The following is a 20,061-nucleotide window of genomic DNA, read 5'->3' as shown; positions in this document are numbered from 1 at the left end:
AAATTACGACTGTAGAGAGAGTAAGGACAGTGAGGACCCATTGCCACCATTCCTTTTGCAACAGGGAATTTCCCTCTTTTGGAGAGAGAAGGGAAATGACAGGAGCCAGAGTCCACCCAAGGCATTTTGCTGAAGAAGGGGAATCAACAAAGAGAACATTCCCACAAAATAAATAAATTAAAATAAAATAAAATCCTGCACCAGGTCAAGGTGCACCCTGCCCAAGCCAGTCCAGACAGATTATTTTGACATCCAAGGCAAAAGCAAACAAACAGAAGTCCCACACGCTCCTCTCCTCAACCTTGGCAGTTAACAACACCAGGAACAACACATTTAATAACAATGTCCTTTCAGGATTGCCCCAATCTGCTGCCATAGGCGGTCCTCTCACTTTGCCTGGTGGGAAGGTAGTAGGAGACTCTGCCTCCTGAAGACCCCTGTTCCTTCTCTTCTCTGGCTTCACCTAGGCTTGAGCATTGGATTCTGACTCTGGAGATCAGGCTCAGCCATGTAAACCCTCTGGGCAAGTTATAGAATCATAGAATCATAGAGCTGGAAGAGACCACAAGGGCCATCCAGTCCAACCTTCTGCCATGCAGGAATACACATTCAAAACATCTCCGACAGGTGACCATCCAGCCTCTGTTTAAACACCTCCAAGGAAGGAGACTCCATTACACTCCGAGGGAGTTTGTTCCACTGTCAAATAGCCCTTACTGTCAAGACAGAGGTTCCTCCTAATGTTGAGCTGGAATCTCTTTTCCTGTAGCTTGCATCCATTGCTCCGGGTCCTAGTCTCTGGAGCAGCAGAAAACAAGCTTGCTCCCTCCTCAATATGGCATCCCTTTAAGTATTTAAACAGGGCTGTCATATCAGCTCTTAACCTTCTCTTTTCCAGGCTAAAAATCCTCAGCTCCCTAAGGCGTTCCTTGTAGGGCATGGCTTCCAGACCCTTCACCATTTTAGTCTCTCTCCTTTGGACACATGGCTCCAGTTTTTCAACATCCTTTTTAAATTGTGGTGCCCAGAACTGGACACAGTATTCCAGGTGGGGCCTGACCAAAGCAGAATACAGTGGCACTATTACTTCCCTTGATTGCACACTCTCTCATCTCCAGAGGATGGCAATGGCAAACCCCTTCGGAAGAAACTTGCCAAGAAAACCCCATGATAGGATCGCCTTAGGGTTGGAAACAGTTGGAAGACACATAGCAGCAGCAGCAGCAACAACAACAACAACAACAAAGTAGGTCTAATGATCCTCTGCAAGGCAGCCCTGGAAATAAAATAGGGGACAAAGAAGGGAGCAGGGTGCTGATTTTGCATCACCCTCTTTGGGAGATTCCCTGGAGCACCGGTTTGGGCTGGTGGGACTAAAATGTTGGGCTAGGTCGACCTTTGGTCGTCTCCTCTCCTTATCTGGGCAAAGGCCAAGGAAGGAAGGCAGAGTGAGAGTCCTGAAGAAGGATGCCTAAAGATCCCGCTCCAATTCCAAACAGCCAGACTGGGTCCTTTGTTGTTCTTGTTCTTGTGTGCCTTCGTTTCCGACTTACGACGACCCTAAAGCAAGCTTATCGCAGGGTTTTCTTGGCAAGTTTCTTCAGAGGGGTTTTTGCCATTGCCCTTCTCTGAGGTTGAGAGAGTGTGACTTGCCCAGAGTCATCCAGTGGGTTTAATAGGATTTGAAACCTGTTCTACATGTTGCTGTTGTGTGCCCCCCCTCCCAACTCATTTTTTTTTTTTACTGATGGAGACTCTAAGGGTTGCAGGGGTTTCTTGGTAAGATTTCTTCAGAGGAGGCTTGACTGGGACTTCCCCTGAGGATGAGAGAGTGTGACTTGCCCAAGGCTACTTATGGGCCCAGCAGGGACTCGAACCCAGTTCTCCAAAGCCCAGGGCTCAAACCACTAGCCACACTTTCATTAATCTGAGGCGTGATCTAAATGGCTCTTCCCAATTCTTTACCATCTTCCCGCGCCCCGTTTTGGTCCCCCCTACTTTTCAAAGCCTTTTAATACTAAAGTCAACTAAAACCAATGAAGAAAAGGAGGACTTCTGGTGTGGCCTCTTCCCTTTCCCCTCTGGGTCATTCTTCTTTTCTGAGACCCTCAGGCGACCTCCGCCGGCAATTATAGTATATGGACCCTTGTGCATCTATTGGGCTTCTTGCAGGAGGTGTTTTGACCTCAGGGTGACCACAGAGGCCCCCTTCCTTCCCAGGACACTTTCTGCAGGTCAACCTTCTGTCCAGGAGGAATCCCAAAATGTCCTCCTTCTGGAGCAGGAATAAGCAGCATGACTTTAGAATCACAGGATCATAGAATCATAGAGTTGGAAGAGACCCCAAGAGCCATCGAGTCCAAGCCCATTCTGCCATGCAGGAACTCTCAATCAAAGTATCCCCAGTGACAGATGGCCATCCAGCCTCTGTTTCAAGACCTTCAGGGAAGGAGACTCCTCCACTCTCCATTGAGGGAGTTTGTGCCACTGTCGAATAGCCCTTACAGTCAGGAAGTTCCTCCTAATGTTGAGATGGAATCTCTTTTCCTGCAGTTTGCATCCATTGCTCCGGGTCCTAGTCTCTGGAGCAGCAGAAAACAAGCTTGCTCCCTCCTCATGACATCCCTTTAAGTATTTAAACAGGGCTATCAAATCACCTCTTAACCTTCTCTTCTCCAGGCTGAACATCCCCAGCTCCTTGAGTCGTTCCTCAGAGGGCATAGAAATGTACATTTCTATTTGTACCTTTTATTTGGTAATGCCCTCCATTTTTCTTGAACGTCCTCCATTCTGAGCATGACTGAGAAGCATGAGTTAATATTTTTAGGAGCGTTTGGAGCCTTTCTTTGGTCCTGTCCTCTATTTTTCTTGACGGTCCTCCATCCTGAGTCTAAGAAGCATGGATTTAGACTTCTAGAGGCGTGTTTTTTTTTAGCTTTTGTCCCGTCCTCCGTTTTCCTCGAGGGCCCTGCATTCTGCTGCGGCGCCTTGTCCTCCTTCGCGGCGGCCAGGCCCTGATGCTGAGGGAACGTTTCTTTCCTTTTATTGTCTTTGTCTATAGGTCGCCTTTCTCCCCAAAGGGGCCCGCTGAGAATCCAGAGAATCCCCTCAGAGGAGTCTTTGTCTCTGGTCATACTCTTCCTGACACACAACAACAACAACAACAACAACAACAACAAATGGGCATTTCTCTCGCAAAAGATGAACTCCAGGCTGTTTTGAGGCTGGGTTTGAAAACTAGAAAGAGACTGAATCCGACAGAAAACTTCCACGAGTTTATGCCTCTGTTTGTGTGTGCATTCATTGACTGGAGTTTGTCAATAAGTGTTGAAGGAGGAGACTCCTTCCCGCCCCCTTTTTTTTTTTTGGCCATGAAACTTCTGGAGAAGAGCATCTGTTCCTGAACCCACTGGGGCACACTCTCTCAGCCTCAGGCGAAGGCAAAACGGCAAAGCCCCCTCTGAAGAAACCTTGCCAAGAAAACCCCCTATGGACAGATATAGGTTCGCCTGAGGGCCGAGAGAGAGCCTGGGTCGATACTTGGCAATTTCCCTCACGAAAGACCCTTCACTGATTAAGGATAAATGGATGGCTACTCCATTAGTGGATTGTCGGTAGATTCACCTTCGCCCTTCCAGCCTGTGTGTGTGTATCAATCACTTACACACACACACCTTCCACACACGCACACGCCTTCCAGCGTTATATATCATCCAGGGCTAGCCCTGTTGGCCATGTAGAAATGAAAATTTACTTTCTTGCTCAGTCCAACTTAGACCATTGCAAACCCCTTGGTCGTGCAGCAAAGCATACAATAACGAAACAGAGATCATTTTATGGGGACGACCTAAATGCCTCAAATAACATGTTGTTTTATAGACTGGCCAGCCAGTCCCTTGCCATGCAGGAATTCACCATGTGCGCATTTTGGGGGTTAGTGGAATAATAAAGACATCCCCGGGGGTTTCGTGGGTTTCCGGCCCCCGTTGCACTTCTGTGTCGTGTCTTTTTAGACTCTGAAAAGCCCGAGGGCGGGGGAACGTCCAAGTGACCATCGGCAGGTCGCTCTGAGGAGAGAGCCAGCGGCGTCAGGTGGTGGTTGGAGCGCTGGACCAAATCCCGGCTCGGCCATGAAACCGACTGGGCTGGCCTTGGGCGAGTCACACTCTCTCAGCCTCAGAGGATGGCCATGGCAAACCCCCTCTGAAGAAAGTTGCTAAGAATACCCTGTGATAGGGTTGCTTTAGGATTGTCTTAGGGTTGCCATAAGTCGGAAGCGACTTGGAAGGCGCCCACAACAACCACATCCACAAGAAAGCCGCTCTGAGAACCGTTGGCTGCATCCACACTGGAGAAATAACCCGTTTTGGATTTCTCCAGTGTGGATGCAGCCTTTTTGTTTCTGAAGAGCTGGGTATAAAAAATTGAAGGGAAGTCCCAAATAAGAGCTGGAAAAACCACAATACAGTATCTAATATATTCAAGCTGCTTCGTCAGGCTCGAAATGGAAGTCCTCCTGGAGGGAAGGCTGAAATGGAGGACAATGGAGGACCCCCGGGCAGCCTGCCCTTCCCTCCCTCCCTCTCAGGAGCCAAGCCAAGGGGCGCTTCGGTGGGCTCCTCCTCCGCAGAGAGTCCCCGGTGGGTCCCGGACCAAGGCGAGGGGCACCCAGCCTCCCCGCCCCCGCTGCGGCAGAGAGAGAGAGAGAGAGGGAGGGAGGGAGGCTGGTCGAGGAGGAGGAGGAGGAGGAGGAAGGGGCTCCGGGGAGGCAGAGGAGGAGGAGGAGGAGGAGGCTGGCGGAGGCATTTCCCCCCACCCTCCCCGGCCAGCCCTCCCCAGAGATCCCCCCTTCCTCCTCCATCCCTCCCCAGCCTCCCCTCCCTTGGCGCTCCCCGGCCGGCGCTGGAGGGAAAGAGGAGCAGGAGAGAGGAGCTCTGGGCGAGGGAGAAAGTTGGCCCTGGCCCCGCCAGCCCCGAAGGGAGTCAGGGGCCCCCCCGAGCCCTCCTCCTCCTCTTCCTCTTCCTCCTCTCTTCCTCCTCCTCCTTCTCCTTCTCGTCGTCCTCTTCCTCCTCCTTCCATTCTTCCTCCTCTTGTTTCTCCTCCTCCCCTTCATCCCTTCCTCCTATTTTATACCTCCTCCTCGTCCTCTTCCTCCTCTCTTCCTCTTCTTTCTTCTCTTGGTCCTGCTGCTGCTGCTCCCGGGGCGTCTGCTGGGCCGTGGCGGGGGGGGTGGGGGCGTCGGGGGGTGGGATGGCGCTGTGCGGGGCGGCTCGGGGCCGGGGGCTGGGGATCGGGGTGGCGGTGGCGCACGGGCTCTTCTCGGGCTCGCTGAACATCCTGCTGAAGTTCCTGATCAGCCGCTACCACTTCGCCTTCCTGACGCTGCTGCAGTGCCTGACCTCCTCGGCGGCGGCCCTGGGCCTGGAGCTGCTCCGCCGGAGGGGCGCCCTGGAGCTGCCGCCCTTCGGCCTGAGCCTGGCGCGCCTCTTCGCCGGGGTCACCCTGCTGGCCACCCTCCAGTCCAGCCTCACCCTCTGGTCCCTCCGCGGGCTCAGCCTGCCCATGTACGTCGTCTTCAAGCGCTGCCTGCCGCTGGTCACCCTCCTGCTGGGCGCCCTCCTCCTCAAGAACGGCGCCCCCTCCCTCGGCGTCGCCCTGGCCGTCCTCATCACCACCTGCGGAGCCGCCCTGGCCGGTGAGTGCCGGCACCAGCCCTCGCCCGCCTCTCTCTCTTGCCACCTGCCCTCTCTCAGCCCTTCCTCTCCTGGCCCTCATCACTCCACAGCCCAGCATCCCCAGCTCTCCATGGCCCGGCATCTCCTCTTTCCCCATCCCGACACTGATACCCCTTCTCTTTCTTCCCTTCCCAGCTGCCCTGTCTCACTCCTTCTTCTCCTGGGGCCCTCCTCGCCCCCGGCGGCATCCCTCTTCACCCCATTCCTCATGGCTTCCCGGCTCAGTCATCCACAGACCAGCATCCCCAGCTCTGCATGGCCCGGCATCTCCCATTTCCCCGTCCCTCTCCATCCCGACACCGATCCCCTTTAGAGCTCACCCCTTCCAGCTTCCTTGCCTGATTCTTCTCTTCTCTTCTCTCTTCATAGACCCGACCCTCATCTCGTCCCAGCTCAGCCACTCCACATCCCAGCATCCCCTGCTCCCTTGCAGCCCTGCACCGCCCAGCATGTCCCATCGCTCCATGCCCGATTCTGATACCCTTTAGAACTCACCCCTTCCAGCTTCCTTGCCTACTTCTTTCTTTTTCTTTTCTTTTCTTTTCCTTTCTTTTCTCTTTTCTCTCTCTCTCTCTCTCTTTTTCTTTCTTCCCTTCCCTCCCGGCCTGCCCTGTCTCACTCTTTCTTCTCCTGATCCCTTCCTCACCCTCAGCATTCCTCTTCACACCTGACCCTCACCACTCCACAGACCATCATCATCATCATCATCATCATCATCATGCTTTATTTATATAGCATCCCCAACTCTGCATGGCCGGGCATTTCCCATTTCTCCATCCCTCCCTATCCCAACTCGGATACCCCTACCTTCCCTTCTAGCCTGCCCTATCTCACCTGGTCCCCTCCTTGCCCACAGGCCAGCATTGACCTCTCCTCACCTCTCTAGCCTTCTTCAGCCCCTGCCCTTCCAACTCCCTGCCCTTCCACCTCGCTACCATCCGCAGCCAGCCCTCACCACTTCCCACCTCAGCCATTCCACAGCCCAGCCCAGCCCAGCCCAGCACACACACACACACACCCCACACTCCCTGGCAGCTTTGCACTGGCCCCGCATTTCCCATTGCTCCATTCCCTCCACACCCCCAGACTCCGATTCCCTTTAGATTTCACCCCTTCCAGTTTCCTTGCTTGCCTCCTTGCCTAGAATCCTAGAGTTGGAAGAGACCCCCAAGGGCCACCCAGTCCAACCCCATTCTGCCATGCAGGAACTCACAACCAAAGCACTCTCAACAGATGGCCATCCAGCCTCTGTTTAAAAACCTCTGAAGGAGGAGACTTCCATTGTCAGACACTTCTTACTCTCAGGAAGTGCTTCTTTCTAATGTTGAGGTGGAAACTCTTTTCCTGGAGCTTGCATCCATTGTTCCGAGTCCTAGTCTCTGGAGTAACAGAAAATAAGCTCGCTCCCTCCTCAGTATGACATCCTATCAAGCATTTAAACAGGGCTATCATATCATGCTTTCTTGCTCCCTTCCCTTCCCTAAGGGATTTAAGGGATTTATAATAAGGCAGCTTATTACATCTTGGATGGCCTCTAGAGCTGGAATTAACCCACACCGCCCTCCTCCCCTTACCATTTTCCCCAGACCATCAACTTCCTTCCACTTCTTTTCATAGTTCATTTCACCCTCCTGCCCTTTCCCATGTCACCCTTCAGTCCTTGCTGTTTAAAAAGTCCTTCTATTAAACTTGGTCACACAGTCTTCCTCAAGATCCCTGCAAATGCTTCATCCCACTTCCTCAGCCATTGTAACCGCTTGCACCACCCCATCCTTACCTTTCCTCAAAGGATTAATGGTTTCACTGCAGTCCCTCCCAACTCTATGCTTCTATGATTTTAACAGTCTCATAAATTCTTCAGTCCGTGTTATGACAAAATTATTAGCTCCATTCTGTAGTGTTACTTCTTCTCCCACCATCTACCCTCAGCTGCCCTGTTTCTTGCCTCAGTTTCCTCCTGTCATTCCTTCAGCTTCACTGAGGACTGTTGCTTGTTTGTGGTTACATCACACATTCCAGGACACAAATATTTATTTTTAAAAAATTAATAAATGTTCCAAAATCCCTGACCAACTGTTGGCTCAGAGATAACCAGATGTGTCTAATTTTAAATCAGTGTACACATCTTTTGCGTGCCTTCCCTGCATGCTAGCGTAGTATGTTGGTTTTTCTCTGTATGAGTTCAAAAATGATGATTTTTAATCTTAACTAACTTGGCCACACGTCCTTTTTTAAAAAAACAAAACAAACTCATTGCAGCATATTTAGACTGAACTGAAACTTGTGAGGTTCCCAAATTTTCTCTCCCCTCATGTTCCTTTTCATTCATTCAAAACCATTCATTCAAATTTTTATACACATATAACCACACTTTCCCTCTTCCTAATCAAATAGATTGCCTCTTGGGGCTGGGTACCTTTGTGTGGACAAGCAGCTTTTAATAGTCCATCTGCGCAGCAATATATCTTATATATTCCCATGTGTTCCATATATGAGGCAGTATATGTGGATGGCAAACGGATGTGATTTTTCTTTCTTGGAGGCTCTCTCTTTCTGTGCAGGGGAAAAAATGCTTTGCCTGAAGTGGCCCAGCTGGTTATTCCCAATCCCTCTTTTTTCCTCCAGCCCTATGCAGCTGCCTGGCTTCTCAGTCACATATCAGCTGTTGCCAAGGATGAGAAAAACTCTTGTGAAAATCCACAATATGGATCTACCAGGCAGTGTTGCGGTCTCTGTAATTAAAGTCTATTATGAGCGCTTTAATAGTTGAGGAATAAAGAATAAGTGGAGTGCCAGAGCTTATGTATGCATTCATCCATGCATGTATGTGCAGAACTAATTTTGGATTATTATCCTGCTGGTTTCCTAGTCACCTTTGTGTAGATTGAGGTAGTTAGGCTGATATAGCTGAGTAAAGTAACCAAACTGTCTCAAACACTATTCTTATTCTTATTCTTATTATTTATATAGCGCTGTAGATTTGCACAGCACTGTACATAAAAACAACAAATATAAAAGAGGTGAAAGACAGAAAGTTAAATATCACTTCCAAGTGCTTTTCTATTTAGTTATTTTTGTAAAAAGAAGCAGAAGGAGTCCATATATTTTCTGATGGAAATGGGACGTTTACTTAGTTGGGAAGATGGTAGCTGCTGGGGATTAAATACCTGGCTAACAGATATCTGTACTCTGAGGCAATGCAGTAGCTTGTTTCTTTGGAAACCCCCCTCCCGCATATCAGGATCTGTGGCATTGTTTTCTCTTTCTGTTCATGAGACAGAACTGTCTGAAGATGGACTGCTCCAGTAATACAGCCAGCCCTCTGTATCTACAGATTCTTTATCCACAGATACAACCATCTATGTCTTGAAATTTTTAAAAATATATGTCAGTTCCAAAAAGTAAGCCTTGATTTTGCCATTTTATAAAAGGGGTGTCATTTTACTATGCCATTCTATTTAATGGGACTAGAATACCTCGGATTTTGTTATCCACTGGGGGTCCTGGAACCAAATCTACTGTAGAGGGCCCACTGTATTTTCTTTTCATGGAAGTTATCAACATAAGAAGAGCCATGGCCCATCTACTTCAAGCCAGACAGAGGCCCATGAAGGCAACAGTGTCCTCCTTTTCATGTAACCCACCAGCTGGGCTAAAGCACACTGCTTCCAATGCTGCCTTTGATATATATATATATGCAATGTAGCAGCCATCAATAACCTTATGCTTTGTGAATCTGATCTGCATTTAAAGCTGCCCAAACTGGCCTCAGTACATCGTGTGGCAGTGAATTCCATGGACTATCTGCTGTGGGGACTAGTTCTGCCTTTTATCTGTTTTCCATCTCTTACCCCCACTGCTTCAGCTTCAGTGGATGATGATGGGTTCTAGTACGATGAGAGAGGGATAAAAACTTCTCTCTATTCATTTTCCCCATAACATGCACTCATTTCCTTATGTCAAGTCATCAGAGTGTACGATTCATTAGAAGAAACCCAGAACATCTTCTGATGTGTGGACAATTTCATTACTATGGAAAGCTTTATCTACATGAGTGCACTTAACATTTTCTTGTCTTCTTCTGTTTCTCATCTTTTAAAACAATTGCAAACATGCTCACAGAACTGGAGACAGTGAAGTGTATTGCTCATCACAGCCTGTCCATTATAATTTTACAAAATGTGCATTTATTGGCCACAGCAGCACTAGTCAAATGTCTACAGACTCTTGGTGGCTTTTCCAAGGCTGCTGCAAAATCTAGAAAGACCACTTTTGCCTATCGTGAAACAAAACAAATACATATAAGACGGGCAATGGCCATTCTTTCAGGGTGCCTCAAAGGGAACTACCTGTCAATCCACACACAGTCAGTTCTTTTCTTATCCCCCCCCCCCCCATGTCAGCTGATATTTTCTTTGCACAATGAGCCATCCAGCTAAGTGGATTCAAGCTCTTACTATTCAAAACATTACAGGTATCAGTGTGAAATGAAAGAGACAAGCAGGGGTCTGGAGGTACTTCTAGGTTATTATTGGCTATACAATAATGTGGCTGAAGACAGAGTAGGAAAAGACTCCTATGAAATTTTTCATTCAAGACAAATGGAGTGCTGCTCCTTGATAAGGTGGCAATTGTTTTACACTATTCATACTGACAGCTGTCGGGGAAGTATAAAAGGGCCAGCACAGTGTAGTGGTTTGAGCACTGGACTACAACTCTGGAGATCAGGGTTCAAATCCCCTCTTGGCCATGGAAACTAACTGGGGGAGCTTGGATAAGTCACATTCTCTTAGCCTCAGAAGAAAGCAATGGCAAAGGCCCTCTGCACAAATCTTGCCAAGAACACCTTGTGATAAATTCACCTTCAGGACACCATACTTCAGAAACGACAAACAACTCTGAACAAATCTTGCCAAGAAAATCCTAGAATAGGGTTGCCATAGGTCACTGACTGCGTGAAGGAACATAGGAAGGATGAATATCATTTGGATTAAACACGGATGGCCAAAGCCTTTCTGTTTTGTGAATACCAAATGGAATCTCTCTGTCAAATCAAGCTGTAACCAGGGTCAGACAACTTATTTTAGTATGGGATGCAAAACACTAAATACTACATACTGATACTTTTAACAAATTTGACAATTTGCTTCTCTTTTATAATATTTAAACCATGCTGCCTGAAGTGGCCACCTCATTTTGCCTAATGGTAGAGATAGGTTTGGTCAATTTGCTTTATTTGAAGAAATTCACACATAAAATCAGACCAGAGGATCATAGAATCATAGAGTTGGAAGAGACCACAAGGGCCATCCAGTCCAACCCCCTGCCATGGTCCCTGCCTCTGTTTAAAGACCTCCAAGGAGGGAGACCCTACCACACTCTGAGGGAGTGTGTTCCACTGTCGAACAGCCCTTACTGTCAGGAAGTTCCTCCTAATTTTGAAGTGGAATCTCTTTTCCTGGAGCTTGCATCCATTGTTCTGGGTCCTAGACTCTGGAGCAGCAGAAAACAAGCTTGTTTCCTCCTCAATATGACATCCCTTCAAGTATTTAAACAGGGCTATCATATCACCTCTTAACCTTCTCTTCTTCAGGCTAAACATCCCCAGCTCCCTAAGCCACTCCTCATAACGCATGGTTTCCAGACCCTTCACCATTTTAGTCACCCTCCTTTGGACACGCTCCAGTTTCTCAATGTCCTTTTTGAATTGTGGTGCCCAGAACTGGATACAATATTCCAGGTGGGGCCTGACCAAAGCAGAATATAGTGGCACTATTACTTATCTTGATCTAGACACTATACTTTTACTGATGCAGCCTAAAATTGCATTGGCCTTTTTAGCTGCCGCATCACACTGTTGACTCATGTTCAACTTGTGGTCTAGTTGGACTCCTAGATCCCTTTCACATGTTGTCTCATTCAGCCAAGTGTCCCCCATCCTATATCTGTGCATTTTATTTTTCTGCCCTACGTGCAGTACCTTACATTTATCTGTGTATTTCATTTTGTTAGCTTTGGCCCAGCTTTCTACTCTATTCAGGTCATTTTGAATTTTGTTCCTGTCCTCTGGAATATTAGCTATTCCTCCTAATTTTGTGTCATCTGCAAATTTGATGAGTATGCCCCCAATTCTGTCATCCAAGTCATTGATAAAGATGTTGAATAACATTGGCCCCAGGACAGAGCCCTGTGGGACCCCACTGGTCACTTCTCTCCAGGATGAAAAGAAAGAAACGCTAATTCCAAGCCATTTTAAAATGAGACAGGGTCATCCATCACTTTTGAACATGTTTTCTGTATTACATTTCAATCTATATCCAAATCAAGTTGCACACATACACATAGGAGTATAAATGTTGATATGCTGGATCAATTTGAAACCTGTCTAATACAGCATCCTCTTGAACAGAGGCCAGCCATACACCTCTGGCTCTGAAAGCACACAAGCAAGGCAAATCAATGTGGATAAAGGTAGGTTTGCCTTTACATTTAAGGAAAATTGGTGTGGATAACCACTGTTTATTGTTGTTCGTCCCAATTTCCTTTAGCTGATAGCAGATCTTTCAGGGGAGAATACTAGCTGGAGGATTCTGAAAATTATAGTGTTAAAAAAGTATTTTTTTCAAGCTCTGCCTGAAGGTCCTGATAAACTTATTCTCTGTGACTTTAATTTAAATGTGTGTATAATCTCAAAACATGGAACGGTATGTAAGTGCATGTTTCTTTCTCTTTCTTTTCCAATTGGCAGGTGCAGGTGACTTGACCGGTGATCCCCTTGGCTATGTGACTGGAGTTCTGGCTGTGTTGGTGCATGCAGCATATTTGGTACTCATCCAAAAGACAAGTGCAGAGAGTGACTATGGGCCCTTGACCGCTCAGTATGCCATTGCTGTATCAGCCACCCCTTTCCTCATTATCCTCTCCTTTGCCAGCATGGATGCCATCAATGTTTGGTCCTTTCCAGGATGGAAAGATCCTGCCATGACATGTATCTTCATTGCTTGTGTTTTTATAGGCTGTGCTATGAATTTCACTACCCTCCACTGCACTTACATTAACTCAGCTGTCACCACTAGTTTTGTCGGGGTAGTGAAGAGCATTGCAACCATCACAGTTGGGATGGTGGCCTTCAGTGATGTTGAGCCCACAAAACTGTTTATAGCAGGTGTGGTGGTGAATACTGTGGGCTCCGTCATTTATTGTGTGGCCAAGTACATTGAAACTAGAAAGCAGAGTAATTATGAAGATCTGGAGAAGGAAATTAGGCAGGAGGAGAAGAAAGAATGCGATGGAGGTCAGCCACCATTCATAATGGAAGAGATATCCAGCGAGGCAGAACCAGGAGATACAAAGACAGAGGAGGCAGCAGGTGAAAGCAACCAGCAAAGCATAGAAGAGGAAGACAGCATTGTGAGAGAAGCAAATACATCTGTGATCTCTGAAGAGGGAAGCTCTGAAGGACTTAGCAAAAGCTCATTAAAGGATGCCTATCTTGGAGTATGGAGGCTGGTCCGAGGGGCAAATTATGTGAAGAAAGATTATTTAGTAGAGAATGAAGAGTTACCAAGTCCTTGAAGAATTATTTCTTAATGAATCCCAATCAAGGATTTCCTTGTAGTGGGAGTACAAATGGACAGATGCTTTCATATGTTCACAAACAAATCTTAATTGTTTATTAGGGAGATTTTACCTCATTCTGATGGGACAAAAGCACTATATTCATGCTTAGTTTCAGTGCAATTCTGTCCCCCCCCCCAGTGGATTTACCTCTGATTTTCAGATCAGGATTAGGTCTGGACCAGCAAAATGGGCACATCAAACATTTAAAAGCTTATGTTTTATATCCACAGAAGTCAACTGGATTAAACTAATAGTACATTCTTCAGTAAGTACTCTTTGAAGTACTAATTGAATTGTTTGTAGTCATTAAAACTATGGTACCCATAAGCAAAAGGTGAAAATATTTTTTCCTATTTTAATTTAAAAGGAAATAGCACTAAAGTCAGTGGTGACTTCCATGTCACTGGAACAGTGAATCCAAAATTTGAAGAAGCTGTCAAAGGTGCTGATCCCATCTCCTAAAATGGTCCAGCACTTTTAAAGTTTGGATTAAAACCCAGAGCTCATACACTGCATCAGTCACATGGAGACCACTAATTGCCATTGACTAGATTCCCTGTGGTAGGAATGTTAAACAAATGAGAAATACAAAAAAGTGTAAGTCAGCTCTCTCATAGTTCTTTTGTGTAATCTTCCGATGTTGTGTGTGCTATGCAAGTCTCACCCATACATGGAACAGTTGTTATAGTCCATGAGCAAAAGTCAGTCAATAAGACTCTGCTGATAATTCTGCACCATTCCACTTTCTCTGCCTATCCTGTCTTTGCTGACAAGGTGAGAGAGAGGGGTGGGTGGTGGGCTCAGCTGTTTATTCTCAAGCTTGCCTCAGAACATTCTCGGCTTGTGTGTGTGAGAGAGTGTGTATAGGGACACACACTCATTTGTGTGTTTGTTCAAGAATTCACTGTTTGCTGTAGAGTTCAGGAGTCATGTATTATTATTTTTGCAAATATATATTTTAATAACAACACACGGACATAGAGCCCTGTAGGATCAGATAAAGGGTCAGTTGAGGGGTTATTCAGTTGCTATTTTTGTTAGCATGACTATGTGAATAATTTCACTAACACTATCTGTTTTGTTGTTCATACTTTTTTTAAAACTGGGATTTTTTAAATCCTGGTATTTGTGAGGTTCTGAGAAGCACCCCCCCCCCCCAAACTTTTTTGAAATGCATGTGAACAACAGAGGTTAATTCCACATTCATCCAGGATTTTTTTCACCACCTGAAAAGCCCCCTTGTCTAGCAACTACCTTTCCACAGTGTTTATTCAAATACCTCCGGTAACCCAAGAGACAATAGCTCTGTTCCACTGTTGCTGTCCAACTGCTGAAATACAGTGATACACAGCTTTTGAACCTGAAGCTATAATACAGAACTATCATCTATAAAAATTTAGGTATTTAATATATAACCCACCTTCTTGCCAAAAGAGACATTCAACATGTCTAGCTATAATAAAATAGATATTAAAAGTAAAATATCAGTTAAAATATCAGTTTAAAAATGTGATTAACACACAACTATGACAGATACAGCCATTCAAATCAATTAGACCCCTTTGACAGCAAGTCTCTATACAAAAATCAGCTAGGAAAAGTTACTTTTTTGGATGACAGCTCCCCAAACTGCCAACCAGGGATGGTAACTGGCCATGTGGTTGGGAGATTCTTGAAACTACACTTAACAAATTAATTTTCCTAAGCTCTAGCTAGCTCCCTGAGAGATACCAGTCCCTTTCTTAATTAAACAAGGAAAAGAAGAGAGGTAACCTCTGAGTATGCAGGAAAATATATTGTGTATCAAATGTTACAACACATTTCAAATAATTGTTTTTCCTCAGGGGCTCCCCTTGCATGCTTCTACACAGTTGCCTTGCCACATTCACAGAACTTAATGGATATGCAAAGGGATCTTGTAGTACCTTTGATACTAGGCTTTTAAGCTGTGATTATAGTAAAATAGCACCTTTGGTGGTATGTATCACACAACATTGCCTTTAAGTTCTAGGGATCTAGGAGTCCTAGTAGACAGCAAGTTGAACATGGGTCAACAGTGTGATGTGGCAGTTAAAAAGGCCAATGCGATTCTAGGCTACATCAAAAGAAGTATAGTGTCAAGAGAAATGCCACTCTATTCTTCTTTAATCAAGCCTCACCTGGAATACTGTGTCCACTTTTGGGCACTACAATTCAAAAAGGATGTTGACAAGCTGGAATATGTCCAGAGGAGTGTGACCAAAATGGTGAAGGGTCTGGAAACCATGCCTTATGTGGAGAGACGTAGGGAGCTGAGTATGTTCAGCCTGAAGAATAGAAGTTTAACAGGTGATATAACAGTACTGTATAAGTATTTGAAGGGATGTCATATTGAGGATAGAACAAACTTGTTTTCTGCTGCTCCAGAGAATAGAACCTGGAGCAATGGGTGCAAGCTACATGAAAAGACATTCTACTTTGACATTAGGAAGAAAAAAAAACTTAAACTGCATTATCAAAACTTTATTTTATTATTAAATATATAAAAATAAAAATGCTGCAAGGCACACTGATAGGGCATAGGGCAGGGAGCCAGAGTTAAGGGGGAATCCAGAAGGGATTGTGATGACAGCAGCAGCCCCAGCTATATGATTGCAATGACATACAGTAATGACTGCTCTCAAGATGCAATGATTTGCCTTTTCATTAATTCTCATGATTGTGGTGAGAACGGGGCTCATGTGGTAATATCTTAACTAACTGAGCAAAATAAGTTGTAGCATAAGCTTTCATAGACAAGTTTACAGAAGCTTATGCTACAACTTATTTTGCTCAGTTTAGTTAGTCTCAAAAGTGCTAGAAGATCACTTTGTGTACCAATAATTGCAGACTAAAATGGTGGTGTCTCAGAACTTTATGGGGGTGGTGGTGGTGGTGTCCATCCAAATGTTATAAAGATCCAGCTCCACTTTTACTTTCCTATGATTCCCCACACAAATTACCACAGTGTGTAGAAACCAAGTGAAGACTATAGTTTCAGTGTGTTTCTAAGGAAGAACAAGTGTTAAAATGTGTTGACATTAAATAAGTACCACCACCCCCCTGCCCAATGCCCTGGAGTTCTCCCCTTGTTTTTCCCCCCCTGTGGTTAATATCTTCCTGCTGTTTCCCCTTCCATCAAACAAAGACACACCAGGCTTTGTGTGCTTCCACATTAATTCCAGCTGATTGTAAGCCTGTCTTATTCTTATATTTGCTGCAGCATCATTTAGCAGCAGTGTTTTGGGATCACTAATATTGGAAGGCAAAGTGTCTCCTCCCAAGGGCAGCTTCACTACCGGGACATACATAAATCCTTTTGTTCTACACAGAAGGTGTTGATGTTGTGTTTAATTTTTATTCTAACATCCTTAACCATGGCTGGAAAGAACAGTGGAAAGGATCTGGTAGTGTATGTGTGGTTAGCTGGGGGAATTTGTGAGACATTCACTCGAAGGGTTGAACTAAGACATTTTGCTACTTGAGGCAAGGCATAAGATAGTACTCTTCCCCCTTCCCATAGACAGAGGACAGTGGAACTGGCAGTTGAAGCTTATTTCAACACTCGTAGTGGCAGAGGTATCTTCAACAAGACTCAGAATAGTCAAGTGGTCTCAGGACAGAGTGTGTGGCAAATTGATCTCTGTGTACACAGAGATAAAAGAACAACCAAGAGTTCAAGAAGACAATTGGGAGATTGTCCTGGTTTTTTTTTTTTGGGGGGGGGGGGGGTTTAGGTGATTCCCATTCGGCTTAATGGTAGAACCAGCCCTGATGTCTAAGTGGTCCATCTGGTTTTGAGAAAATTTTGCTGAGAACCAAGTCTGTCCAGAGGAATGACAAGTAAAACTGACTTCCACTTTACAAATGAGCTTGGAAAATTTACTTTTAAATATTTAATTCTATAGTCATGGAATTTTAGTTTTAAAAAAACAAAACAAAGAGGGGTGTGTGTGTGTGTGTGTGTGTGTGTGTGTAACTTTTCTAAGGTTTGGTCCAGAGTAGAAGCTTTTCCATGCATGGGGCCATTTCCTCTTTGAGATATTGAACACAGCTTAAGTACGTGTGCAGTTGTTCTTGATGTGGAATAAAATGGTACAAAAGAAACACCTGTAATTCAAACGATTTATTGTTTTTACAATTGTAATGGATTTATGCAACAGCTTTTTAAACCTCAGGTGTGAAAGGAAGCTAAGGCTTGTCTTTGTGTTTTCTTTATATGAGAAGGATTGGATGAAAAAAGAAAGTTGTAGACTATAGGCACAATCCATCAGTCATTGAACCTCATGCCTTTCTCATTTATTTCAATGGAATGTGTGCTGCATACCACTAAAACTACTGAAATGGTGTAAACGGAGATTAGATTACATTTGTGGTTTGTGGCTTGCATAATTGTAAAATGGCTATAGAAATGATTAAGTGTTGCAGCCTGGATCACTGTGATTCATTGTAAAACTGAACTGACATCAAGAGGGCTTCCACTTATTATGGACTATAACTCCCAAGATTTTGGCCATTTTGGGTCACACAGGCTGGAGTTGAATGGAGGTAAAGTTGAAAACATCTGGAGGGCACCAGTTTTGTGGAGTCTTTCCTAATTCATAAGTAGGTAGAACATATTTTTATATATGTAGAAAAGCCAGCCTTATCATTAGGCAGATTGAAATTGTCAACTCAGGCAGTAGATTCTGTGGGGGAATAAGGTGTTAGAAATTAGAGATCTTAGAACCATGCCTTCTGTTCTATATCTCCTAAGCTAGTCTGCTGTCTTCAGGCATAGTGGAAGATGCTGACCCATCATTAATGTTGAAGGAAGGTTTGACTACCAGTCTAGTCGGCTTGTGTACATGCAGTGGGGGAGGCACTATGTTGCAAAATTCCCAGGACTGGCCCCAAATCTATGGCACCTACAGTTGAAGGAAGTATAAGCAAGACTGAGAGAGACTTTCTTTCATCTTTGGTGAATTTCTGGCAGTCAGAGTTGGCTAATGACTTTCAAATTCTGCTTCAGGGAATCTTGTGGCTTCTATCTGTTAGAACTTCATTGAGACGATCTAATGGAAGGAGAACTTAGGGGACACATTAGCTAAGAAATTTTCATTTTTCTCTAAGGGCGCATCTACACTGTAGAACTAATGCAGTTTGACAACACTTTCAGTACTGTAGCTCCGTCCTATGGAATTCTGGAATTTGTCATTTTACAAAGTATTTAGCCTTCTCTACCCAAGAGTGCTGGTGCCTGACAAAACTGCAAATCCCAGGATTCTGTAGGATGAATCCATGGCAGTTAAACTGATGTCAAACTACATTATTGCTACAGTGCAGATGCACCCTCAGACAAGAAGATAGGAAACCGTTAACTCTATTCAGATATAAATTAACCCCACTGCTATTTGTGAGCAAGTATGTTTATACTGATACTGCCCAAAGCATCAGCAATGGTGGAAGAAGATGACTCACCTAGCACCACCAGTCTCTCCAAGCCTTGCCCAAATAAGAGTGTTGGGTGTGCTGCTAGTGAAGAGACAATGAATCCCAAGAGGCCTGGAGAGCATGCAACATGCTCAGTATGCATCCTGGACTGTTTCCCAGAATTCTCTTCAACATGCAAGAGTTGATTAGTGAACAGCTCTGTAGAGAATCAAGTTGATGTTGACAGGATTCACTGAAGCTAGAATCTTTGAATCACTGGCATAGCTTATCCTGGGTTATATTATGAATTAATGGTCTGACTTGATATATAACAGATTCATATGTTCAAATGTTTGAATTGTTTTGTTATGAGTTAAGTCTGTTTAAATACATATTTATTTTAATGAATCACAACCCTGGAATATTAGAATAGGCTCATAATTTTCAGTGTGGTTCAGTCAATTGGAAAGCTTCCCATTGCTTTGTAATCTGTACAGGCTAATGCACATAACAGTATTTCCAGGTCCTTTTTAACTCTGTTCAATCTGCCATGGAGCAGTATTTTACACTAACCTAAGTTCTGACTATACCGTTCTACTGCCTGGATGACACAGTAGAATGTGCTATGGATTGCTAGTTATTCGCCTATACATTATGGTGCCTTTTCTATGTGCTTTGCAGGAAAGTCCTGGTTTGCTGCTTTACAAAAGTGCTAGTAGAAACACACAGAAATGCTAACAGTGTTGGACTTTTTTTTAAAAAAAACTGCTGCATATCTGTTCGAAGCTTAATATGGGTGTTTAAGAATTCCCATCCTAAAAATGGGGATTTGGAAAACACACCCGTGTTTTTGTTTATTTGTTTTTGATGAAGGAGATTGTTGTAAAAAAATATAATAATACGACTATTGCCTCGTGCTGAGGCATTTTAACTGCATAAATATAAAACTTCAATTAATCTGGAGAATGAGACATGGTAATAAAATGCATTGCTTTACAGGAGTCTTAAGAAGTTTTTATTGCTGCTGGGAGTGAGGAAGTGAGTTGAAAACATAGTTTTAGTTGTGCTTAAGGATGAGTGTGTGTATTTTGTGTGCATGACTCATGTGCCTTTTGTAAGTGTGTGTGTGTGTGTATTTTAAAGTATTATATGCCACTCCTTGGATCCAGCAAAGAAACTGGTGGGTAAAGTTGTAGTGTCCATTTCCACTGACTTTGTGAAGCTGTTGCTCAGAGCTTCGAAATAACAGTTATCCATGACACATTACTTTTAACTA

At 44.8% G+C, this 20,061-nt stretch overlaps 1 protein-coding gene across 1 annotated transcript; it reads left to right on the top strand.

Moving 5' to 3' along the window:
• Positions 1-5,250: 5,250 nt before the first annotated feature.
• SLC35D3 (solute carrier family 35 member D3) lies at positions 5,251-15,436 on the top strand. Its single transcript, XM_042456857.1, has 2 exons — positions 5,251-5,695; positions 12,484-15,436. Exons 1-2 carry the CDS (start codon positions 5,251-5,253, stop codon positions 13,308-13,310), a joined length of 1,272 nt encoding a protein of 423 aa, XP_042312791.1. The 3' UTR covers positions 13,311-15,436.
• The last annotated feature ends 4,625 nt before the right edge of the window (positions 15,437-20,061 follow it).

The sequence above is a fragment of the Sceloporus undulatus genome, chromosome 1, assembly GCF_019175285.1.
Source record: "Sceloporus undulatus isolate JIND9_A2432 ecotype Alabama chromosome 1, SceUnd_v1.1, whole genome shotgun sequence".
In the NCBI taxonomy this organism is placed as follows: domain Eukaryota; kingdom Metazoa; phylum Chordata; class Lepidosauria; order Squamata; family Phrynosomatidae; genus Sceloporus; species Sceloporus undulatus.
The sequence above is the reverse complement of the archived record's forward strand: the minus strand, read 5'-3'. Positions and strand labels throughout refer to the sequence as shown.